This window comes from Poeciliopsis prolifica, unplaced genomic scaffold (assembly GCF_027474105.1).
Source record: "Poeciliopsis prolifica strain line A6 unplaced genomic scaffold, Auburn_PproV2 SCAFFOLD006, whole genome shotgun sequence".
Taxonomy (NCBI): domain Eukaryota; kingdom Metazoa; phylum Chordata; class Actinopteri; order Cyprinodontiformes; family Poeciliidae; genus Poeciliopsis; species Poeciliopsis prolifica.
In genome coordinates, this window is record NW_026562381.1 from 15,985,130 (window position 1) to 15,996,276 (window position 11,147).

An 11,147-nucleotide genomic window follows, 5' to 3' on the forward strand; every position below is an offset into this window, starting at 1 on the left:
GGGGTTAAGCCCAGGGGCATTGAAACATGAGCTTTTACTGATATTTGTCACACAATGGTGATGGAGGATGCAGTAATGAGTATGTTCAGATATTGTGTTTACAAAAATTAAGAAGAACTGAAAGAGCTGCAGATCTGAAAATTAAGGTAAACTTTGACTTGTTTTATTTCATCTCTTTGTTTAATTATGTTTTCTGTTCAAAGCAGGAAGAAGAGTAAACCTCTCAGACTGCACAGGTGCAAAACACCTATGCAGTTTAAGTATAGTAAGATATACTGTACACTGATATTGTACAGTATATTTTATCATCAATGATGTTCACTGCCTTGCAAAATCTCATGTATATACTACTAACACTTCTTCCATAATACTCCTGCAAGAAACAGTGCACTGCTGCAATGGGAAGCTGAGTTTTTCATTTCTCCCAGTAAAGGAATATGAGTGGACAGATAAAGCTGCCCTGTCTGTAATAAATTCACATTTTGCTCCTGAGGATGTCTGCATGTGAAGGTTATTGCTGAAGTGACAGGGTGACAGTAACTTTTTCTCTGTCTTTGAAGTGACAGTGACTTTTTTTGGCCATTGTATTTTCTTTCAAGAATACTGTGTGTAAATTTAACTTTAGAAAACAAACAAACAAACAAACAGCTCTCCTGATATAGGCATGTATATATTTGCTTTGAGTGTTTTTATTGTTGTTTTTTGTACATTTGCACATGTTATCTTTTTCAGAGCCTTCAGAAAGACCCCAGACATGTGGATCCATTTCTGGGGACCCACCATGTATTTTAGGGTTGTTATGTGTATTCACAGAGCTACAGCTGCAAGCACTGAATTAAAATGCTGTATTGTCGGTCTTTTTGTGTTTTAAAATGGAGCTTGATCGTTAAATCTGATGCGGCAGCAGTGGCTTAAATGCAAGACAAACCTTTCTAATGACAACATCAGTGTGTTTCCTCAACGAACAAGATGAGATGCCTCTGACTTTATGATGAAAAAATGACTCAAAGATCAATTTTTGTCCAGGGAAGGATTAAGCAATCTATATCAACAGAGCATAGAGGAAATACATGTAGTTTCCTGACTAAAAGATTGTTTTTTTTCTCAGACTAAAATTCAAATATGATTTATTTTGCAACATTTTTGACAGTAGTTTAGAAATTAATCTATTATTAAATTAAGATAAGTGATCAATGTCTGATTTCCTCTTCCAGCTTCAGTCATAAATGGATGTGGACATTTCCTTGCTTAGTTATTTAAATACGAAAAGGTCACTTATGCCACAACTAAATGGACATGGCAATGAAAGCAGACGAAATGAAGCACAATTTTACTGAATGTGACATTTTGATGTGACACACAGACCATGTTTTGAGTCATTCAATCCTGCGTGGAAATGATCGGGACAGAGACACAGATGGTATGCGATAATGTTGCCAGTTTGCTTGAACAGCTTCTGAAAGCCAAAAGTAGTGCATGACACCGCCATCATCTGTTGCCAGAATGAAACTAAATGATCGCTTGATGCCTTTTCTCTTCTTGATGTCTAATTTTCACCTAATCGCCACAAAATTCAGCTTTGTGCATAGCCTTTGCACATGACTGCAATTATTCTAAACTTCAGATTTCAATATGTTTAGCAAGATAACTGGTAAAGTCACAAAATAAGACAAAAGAAATCCTCTGTTTCATCTCCTGGCCCTACGTCTACATGTTTTTGCATTGGGGTCGACAGTTTCCCAATCCTTTCTATGTTTTAAAGGAAGGACAAAGCAGAAGAGGTGGGAAACACAAAGATGCTGTTCAAATATGTTCTTTGGTTGCATAGAAAATTGTGAAATGTCTATATTTAGCATAGCATTGTACATCATAAAATGGCATGTTTATTAATAAAAAACTAAAACAGTAGCTAATATGTGCAACTGTGTATTCTGATAGATATTAATGGTTTGACACTCATGGCCCACAGAGAAATGTACACTGTGAATCTCTCCACTCAGCCATTGTTTTTACCCACTTAATCAGTAAACGTTTGTCGATGCAGCTGGCGCTCATTTCCAACAGTCCTAAGCAGCAGGGTTAACCTGGGATAGGTCATCCAACTATCACTAGACAACACAGAGACGTACAATAGAGACAACCACAAACAGACACACTTAAACCTACAGTAATTTAGCGTAACCAGTGAAACTAAAATGTGTATTTTAATTTTAGTTGGAAAAATTGAGATACAGCAGAGGCAACTGGCATGAAACTTTCAGAAAGACTTGGCTCTCATTTAAAGAATACGTCAAACATTAAAAGTGACAGAAGTCCAGAGCTTACCAGTTCAACCTGCACCTGATTTGTCATTATGAAGTGTTATCTATTGCTGATGGTGTAAGTTATTATGTACATATGCTGATAGTATGTTTTATTGAGTGTAGAAAACATTGGTATGAATATCATTTGCTTCTGTTGTTTAGCTTTTTTGTGTCTTTATTCCATATATCATTGAGCCTTAAGTGTTTTGGGATGTGCTGTGAGTTTTTGTATGCACAGCACATGCGTGTGTGAGTGTGAAAATACACACATAAAGTATGAAAAAACTTTAAATGCATTGTTCAACTTATAAGCAGACGTTTAATAAAATTACAAGACAGGGAAAATAAACCCTGTAGAAGCATTTATGTATTTCTTTATTTATACTTTATGTATAAATAAAGAAAGAGGCAAAGACAGTTGGAGATCAGCTATTCACCTGTCAAAGCCTTCTTAGCTCTGTGCTGTGGCGACGCGTTGCCTCTGGCTTTATGTTGGAGGCAAGTAAGAAAATGTGTCCTTAAGCTTCACTCTGCGATCACAGTACGACATGTCGCCATGTGACAGCTGGAAACCGCAGCACTGGAACCATTTACATCACTTTCTGCCATGCAGATGCTGCTACAGTATCACTGGACTAAGAATAATGTACAAATGTACAGTCAGTTCATCAAAAGACTGTTCTTTCCTAAAATAGATAGACTATGCTATGCTTGCACCTCAAGCAGGTTTTTATGTAAAATTCAGTTTTTATATACAATCTTCTTTCATAATCTTTTTCTTTGTGTGGTTGTTTATTGGTCATTTTAATTTGAACTTCATCAGACGCCAATATGAACAGTCTGTAAAACCAGAAGTGATCTGCACATACAGAATGCAGTTTACAGAAGTAAACAGATAATGTGAATGCCAGCTGGAATCTATCAGTTTTGAAATTGATACATTTATGACTGATTATGGGTTTAGAAGATGACCTAGCAACAATTTTAATAACAACTGAATTGAAGTGACTGAAGAATATTCTAAGCGTTGGAGCTTGTCAGTCAAGCTCCAAGGCTATTCATTCCCATTTTGCCGCAAACAAACCAACAGAAGCACTGAGTCGTGTTCAGACACACAGGACTATCTGATAAATCCAGCTCTTCTAATTTCAGCATGTTGATGCAGCGCTGCTACACATGACTCCAGAAAAAAACAGGACCAAAACTGCGACAAGATGCACAGTGACATAAAGGCTACTTGCATTGGCACAGAATTTTATTGAAGCTGAAGGTTTTTATCTGCCAAGGAATTTTTACTTCTCTTTACAAATTTGGCAGTTCAGTTTTGTGGTTCATGGTTGGTTGTGGAAAAACTTTAAGCACATATTTAATATTTTCAGAAATAGTTGTGATTTGTGGTTTGACTAGCTTACAGTCTTGATAACATCTCCTTCACACAAGCAGTTATATTTTCTTGATTTATGCCTTTGTAGGTTTGTCTTTTAGCAGCTAAAAATGCATCACTTATTCAACCGATAATGATTAATTTTTTTTAATGAACTTCAAGGCTTTGGGAAATATTTTCATATTTGTCAAAATGTCAAACTTACGTTACAACCATAATGATTTATTGGTATCTTTTCATTAGACACACAGGATATAAATGTGAGGTGTTGAGATATCGACACCATCTGAATTGTAAATTTAGGCCTCTGTGGGGGATCTTCAAAGTCTCTGATGGTAATCTCCCCAGATGTTCCTGCTGTTCAGGAAATCTCTAATTAGAAACATTTTCACCAGAAGGCAGAAAGATATTACAAAAATGTCTCACGACTCACTTTAGTTCTAAATTTCTGCACTAAGAGAGTCGCCCTCTCCAACAGAGATGCTTCATTGTGTCGCCATCTTACACTGTATTCTACTTTGCTCAAGGACACTTCAGCCCAACAGATGTTTGCTGTCCAGAGGCTCGAGCTGCAACCTTCCAGTTGGAGGACACTCTCTGTTATCACTTTTGCAGTATGCTGCTGTGTGACATGGCCTGGTCACCCCTGTGTGCTGCAAACTACCTGTGGGCTCATGCAGATTACTCTCTGGCTCAGGCTTTTATTCTGCTTTTTTCCAGTGAAGATAAACCTTTAAGAGAGGGCAGGCTCTGCTGAATTCAAGGTCAGAACCCTGCCAAAATAAAATAACCAAAATAAGAAAGAAAAAAAAAAAACACGATCTTATCTGCTTTTCTCAAAATTTTCAGGAAATTTTAGCTTTTAAAATATTGCATTTATTGTGTAATTGAATCCACTAAAAACATATTAATTGGCTTTTGACAGCAATAATCAGCAGAAAGAATCACACTGTTTTAAATTTGTTGAGCAACATGCATACAATACACAAACAATGTGACTGGTAAGGAGTCAAGACAGATGGAAAACAGGATAAAAATCATGAATAATAAGGAAATTGCGATGTAGCTTATTACCATATTTGTATCTGAAACTCAAAATTAGAGGAGATTCAGGATCCTATTATTCTAAAGAACCTGATGTTCTGCCTTGCAGACAGATACAACATTCTTGTTTTCAGGCACTGTAGAAAAATGTCTCTACAAGCTATTTTCTTCCAGTATTTTATTCAAAGAACACAAAGTACTAGAGCAAAAAAAAAAAACAAAAAAACATCTCCATTATTTTTTTTTTATCATTATTATCAATCTGAAGCAGCTCATTACTACTTGGAATGTCCATCTGTTTATGTGCCTGAATGTAATTCATAATTTTGTTGAAATCAACAGCAACCTCTTGTTCCAGGAATGGACCAGTATGCTAATAAAGACATATGGATTTACTTTTTAAAGAGCTGAACTCAAGGTACCCAACAGACACACCATTCTGGTATAATTTTGAGGAAATTTATTGTATTCATTTTTTTGGCAAAATTCTTACTTAATATTCTTCTTATCAAAAGCTTCTTATTCACAGCCACTCATGCAATTGTTGAAATATCTTTTCGATATCTCAACACTTTTCAGCAGAGCTGAAGTATGGTGGATGACAGATGGCTTCAGCTCTTTACAGAAACTCTTGTCCTTATGTCAGTTCATAAAATAAGTTTCTCGTTGATGTCTGAAACCAAAGCAGTTTTGCCACAATGACTTGGCTTTCTGTGCTGCACAAGAAGTGTGTTAAACTCTTTATCTGAAAACAAGGGTCTGAACCCAAACGCTAGCCTGTGTTTTGAGGAAATGGACGACATCTGCAGCTGCTGTGCACAAGTAAACTCGAGGAACACTAAACAATAAACAGAATTTAAAACACAGCATTGTTACTTAGTGTGACGTGGGTGTTCATGGTGGGAATTTGTTGCTTCTCTGGTATTATTAACTCCTACGAGTTTGCACACAGTTTAATAAAACAGTTACTCAACTAAACAATACGTGCTGCAAATACTGAGAATGACAAACGAAACATGACAGAACTCACCACTGGCTTAACTGGGTACAAATTTAATCAAACAGCTAACTTGAACTGTCCGAATTTGATCATCTAGTGACATGAAGTGGCAATTTTCACCAGTGATGTAAAAGTGAAATCAGAGACAGCAGTTAAAGAAGTTGTTAAAATGAAAGCTGTAATTTCTATGAATAGTATAGTGAGAAATGTCTGCAGATCTTTTCTGGTGTCAGATTCTCCACTGATGTCATGAGGGATGAACAGAGAAAAGCTGCTTAGATTTATCTGTTTTCATACAGTGTTATGCACTGTGCTAGTTTTGGAAATCATGGCAGGTGTTTAACAATCTGAGTCTACTTCATCTATAACTACATCCAGACAGCTGAACTATAATAATTGCAAAGATGCTAAAGAGTTAGAAATTAGTGACTTATAATTTTGGTTTAAAATATAATTTCAGAATTGTTTTTTTGGGGATGTTCTCTAACACATACACTGTAGTGTTGCTGAAGCTGCTAAAGTGAATGATTGTGGCAGAAGTCTGGAGAAAATGTATGGAAGACTGATTTTATGTATTCTTATTTTAAAGGAGAAACTGGAGCTTCAGTTGGTATGAACCGGTCAGGGTTGTGCAAAAACCGATTCTCAGAAATTGACCAAAACGTCAGAACCACTGCATCTCCAGTTTAAATTGTTAAAGAACATTTTTTAAAGATTGCTTCAAGAAGTCACAAGAAAATCCATTTTCATAACTGCAGATGGGGTTTTGTTTGACTTCATTTCACAAATCAAGTTAGGGAGACAGAAAAGAGGAGGAAGAGACCTAAATAAATCGTCTTGGCCTGCATGTAAAACATTTTTGTTGACATCAAACTTTGACCTGCTGTTGTTGTATTAACTTTCCAGACCAGTCAGGTTTTCTTGCTCTAATCTGCTCTGCATCCTCAGAACCAGAACCAAACATGGAGAAGCAACATTCAGATTATATATTCCTCAAAACCAAAACAAACTTCCAGAAAACTGCAACCCACCTGTTAAGAGTTTCTGTTGAATCATAATAAACTGAACATTGAACAACATAATTGGATTTGACAAAATGTGATGTTTAGTGCTTGTTTCATAACTGATGACTGTATGATGCTTTTATGACGTAAAATGCTTTGATCTGTCTTCTTTCTGAAACATTCTATGCAAATAAAATTGACTTTGTGCTGGTCTGTTTCATAAAATCACAATAAATTACACACTGGATTGTGGTTAGAACATAAAATAGATGTAAAAGTTCAATGTTGATTAATGCAGCTGAATGTTGTCATTAAAAATAATCAAAACATCAGAATGATGGAGATTTCTCAGATGAGGTGTTTTTTCCTCCTTCTTTTTTGACATTCATATGCTAACCGTTGATGTTTAATTTAATTAAGTTCACCATGAGAACATTTTGTGAATTACAAAGGTAGAACCATGAATGACTAAAACTTCAATGATCACAGATCTGGCTCCTGCTGCGGATTTGGCCAGCTGCACCCTGAAAGCTGGTGGCAAACTGGAAACTAAGGGGCCAACAACATATGGCGCACAGGCTTATAGGATTACTCATTTAACAAGGTGACTTGGAGAGCTACTAATCTTCAACATGTTCTAAAGGAGTATGGAGTCTGTGTGGGGCGCAGGGGAGCTGCCTTTTTTGAGGATCCCATACCCAATTAAACACAAACCTCCTTTAAGTCGTCCTTTCTGAAATGCAGAGGTTGGCGCAGTGAGGCTTTCTGGGTACAGCTCTTTACACTCGTAAAAATGCCAAGCAGACCGACCGCAGAGCATCAGATTCTGACAACATGTAGGTGCACTAATTGTAATCATCTTGACACAAAGTGCGCCGCAGGCATAAACACCACCTCCAAAGTGCGCTGCTGTGCGCACAGAACGAGACGCGCGCCGCCTAGATGGACGCCACGCGCGCACACACCAGCTGCAGATCAGAAAGTGCACTTATGTTCACGCAGATCAGTAATAAAAACAGCACTGAGGATAAAAACCCGTTTTATTAAACATTTGGGGATTTGGCGCTGGAAAATGACGCAAATCGTTGAGCTTTCCAGAAATGTAAGGGGCTCGATTATCTCCCATGTTCTGTCGTTAAATCAACTATCTCAATAAAAGAAGTAACCGCAAGTTCACATAGCGCTTTAGGTTACTTTAAATGTTAAAGTTCTGCCAGTTGAAGCTGATTTTCCGGCAGCCCACGGGGTTAAAATGCTCACTGAGACCGGACGACGGTGGCTTACCGTGGGGGAAAGCGTTGGGTTGCACCGCATGCAGGAAAGCGTGCACCAAGTGGAAGAGGATCCCTATGGGTCCGGGTTCGTAATGAGCCAATGTCTCGTAAACTCCCGCAGGCACATAACCAAAATCCAACTTTCCCGGAGGTGGTAGTCTCCGCGGCTCTGTCTCCTGCTGGAGTTCACCGGACGCCCACAGCACCGACAGCAGCAGTAGTGTCCCAGACTTCCACATCGTGTCCAAGCCAAACCCCGATCTTTCCTCAAACTGGTTCAAGATACTAAACTGGACGGTGGCGTTTCTTAAAAAGCCAGAGGAATTGATTCGAGATCAATCTTAAAGCGCTCCAGTGGATGGACTGCAGCTCTTCAAGTACTGCTGCCCACGGAGCGACTCGTTCTGAGCATCCTACCCCGCTGTGCGGGGATCCCTGTCGGATGCACACCGGCTGATCTTTCCTCTACCGTGTCCGGTAGTGGATGCGCTCAGCCCCTAAGAGATGTGCGCGCCTGTCGCTTCGACTTCAGCATCTGCGCGTAAAAGAGAAGCTCTGCGTCACGGGAACGGGCGGGGTCGTGCGCAGCCATCCAGACAGTGCAGAGGATAATCCAGAGAGAAGCGCTCCTCCTGTCGGGAAAAGGAGGCTGGAAGAAGGGAGTGCTAGTACCAACGAGATGTAATTAAATCTACCTTTAAGTCACTTTCCATCAAATTTATTTCCCAAAGCTTAGAACTATGGATTACGGTCAGAGCCGGCCCCAGGGATAAGCAAACTGAGAAACTGCCTGAGCCCACCTACGACAGGGGGCCTCAGACAGCACTATGGTTGACATTAGCACTGTATTGAATCTCAGTGTTGATCATAATGTCCCGCCTTTCCGCGGTTCAGAATTCAGTGACTCACCTATTCATGGATTTTTCTATAAAACATAACTCCAAATTTTTGTGGTAAATCTGTTTTTTCATAGCTATTTTTCAATAGAGTATTTTTAAAATATTCAAAAGAAAATCTATTTTAGAAAGTTGTAATATTTAGGCACAATGCTAAGCTATTGGCTGGTGTTTGTAAAGCAGCATTGTGTTGATTGGCTAAAGAAGAAGCAAGGCTGTAGATTTAAGCTTCTGAGGTAAATGGTAAGTAGCACTACCTCATTTATTCTCAGGTAGTGCTAAGATGGTTTCCACTGTAAATTTCATACAAACAAGAAGTTATAAGTGTTTTTAAATTGGGTCTTGAGTATTTGCAGGTTTTGGCCATTTGTGGATTATGAGGGAAACAGAGACGACAGCAGGATCTTAAAAAATGAGTTACATTGTATAATCATTTATGATCAAAATGATTTTCAGTCGCTCAAATTTTTTAAGACAGAATACTCAACGTAATTGTACCAGTCAATTACAAATTACCAATCATTGAAGAGGAACATGTGCACTATTTTATTAGAATAATCTTTAATATTAACATTATTATTATTCGATTACAGTTTAATACATTTCCTCTTATGATGTTTATGTGTTATGGACACTTCCAGATTGACATTTTTATTTCCTAATACTGGGTTTTGACTTCATTCATCTGGAATGCATTGTGTTCACATGTCATTTATACCAGGTCCTCAATTTTTCTTTTCCATCCATCTAACAGATGCTACTGTCGCCATGGTGATACCTGGCTTACTGGTATGATTGCTGATGCTATGTTTAGGTGAACATTTTTCAGTACAATAAGATCTTTGTTCTGACTGTGGAGAAAATCAAGCCTCAACCCTGGCTTAGAAAAGTTTCATAGTCGACTGCGATCATATTTCTTTACAGATAAAAGGTCATTAAACCTGCAGAATGGTTTCACTGTACTGGTAAATGATGTTTTAGACCCTGGGTTGGAACAGATGACTTTTGGATTCAAGTTAGTGTTTCTGTCTGGTTTGACTAAAAATGCCTTGAATGAACAATATTTTAACATCTTTCCTGATTATTTTCTTCCGACTTCCGTTTTAAAGTTCTTTTTCCACCCATTAAGACCACTGCTGCTGCACTGGAATGTATCTAAATAACCTACAACTACACCTGCCGCCCTACAGGAAGCTGTAACAGGGCTGCAGCTTGCCTCAGCTCTCGGCAGTGTAAGGAGCTTAACCATCTAAGAATGTCTGGTGCAGATTTACTCTGCCTGACCTCCGCTTCCCAACAGACAGTATGCGGGTAAAGATGAGGTCATCATCCTAATGGGAAGTCAAAAATATAAACCAATGTTCCAACTTTGTGAGCCTCAGTCCTTTTGTTTTTTAAATCTGGTTTTCCAAACGATGATTCTGTCAACATCTCCAGAAGTATAAGAATCAGAGTCAGATTTTAAACTATCATTTAGCTTTTAGAGTGATTTGATATGCAGCTGTATTGCTGAAACACCTTGACTATGCTTTCCCCTCCCCTACTATTTCTCAATGTATGTTTGTGTTTTTAAAGTGTTTCATTGAACTTTTGACATATCTTCCTTCCCCCCAACCCAGTTCTTGTTTCCTTTAGCTAAAGCCATAGTTTGCACTCCAAATATGCATTCATCAAGTCATCTTTTATACCTGTTTGTCCTTTACAAAAGTACCATGCTTTTTAGTCAGATTTTATTCTGATAATCCCCTACTTAAGTTGGCAATGTTTACTTACTAGACAGAGTAAAAACTGCATGATCCTGGTCACTGAGTGAAATGTGCTATACCCATTATAGTTCATGTGCAATCAGGTGTTTCTCATGATTATTAAAGCTGTTTCAACACCACATCACAGAAGGCTTCTGTTGTATGTATGCAATCTCACCAGAGGAAAAAGACAATTCTGTATTACATGTATGTTGCAAAAATAAGTGTTTTTTCATGCTGCAATACTGCAATCATATTTAAGTAGGCCATTCCAAAGGCTCCCTTTAAGCCTTTGGAGACATACACCAGTGGACTTTTTTTTTCCATATCAGTTTTCTAATCTGGCTGATTATTGATTGATGTAATTCTCCAATGATTACCGAATTAGATTCAGAGCTACAGCTACAAAAAAAGCTGCTGCTCACAGTTACTCCTTTCCTTAATGGGATTAAAGAAAACATTTGCGATCACCATTTAAAAAAAACAAAACAAACAAA

The 11,147-nt window shown here is 38.0% G+C and overlaps 1 protein-coding gene across 13 annotated transcripts in view; it reads right to left on the minus strand.

Moving 5' to 3' along the window:
* LOC129360290 (prominin-1-A-like) overlaps nucleotides 1–8,550 on the minus strand; it is a 63,024-nt gene extending 54,474 nt beyond the window's left edge. For 11 of the 13 annotated variants that reach the window (XR_008605999.1, XR_008606005.1, XR_008606004.1 and 8 more), the window contains exon 1: nucleotides 8,020–8,549. Coding sequence is in view for 3 of the 13 variants with exons in the window: in XM_055030401.1 (XP_054886376.1) it covers nucleotides 8,020–8,248 (229 nt within the window). In the remaining 10 variants the exon portion in view is untranslated. Of the gene's footprint in view, nucleotides 1–8,019 lie in introns of all 13 variants that reach the window. The other 2 variants (XR_008605996.1, XM_055030400.1) reach the window with 1 other exon arrangement.
* Between the last annotated feature and the right edge of the window lie 2,597 nt (nucleotides 8,551–11,147).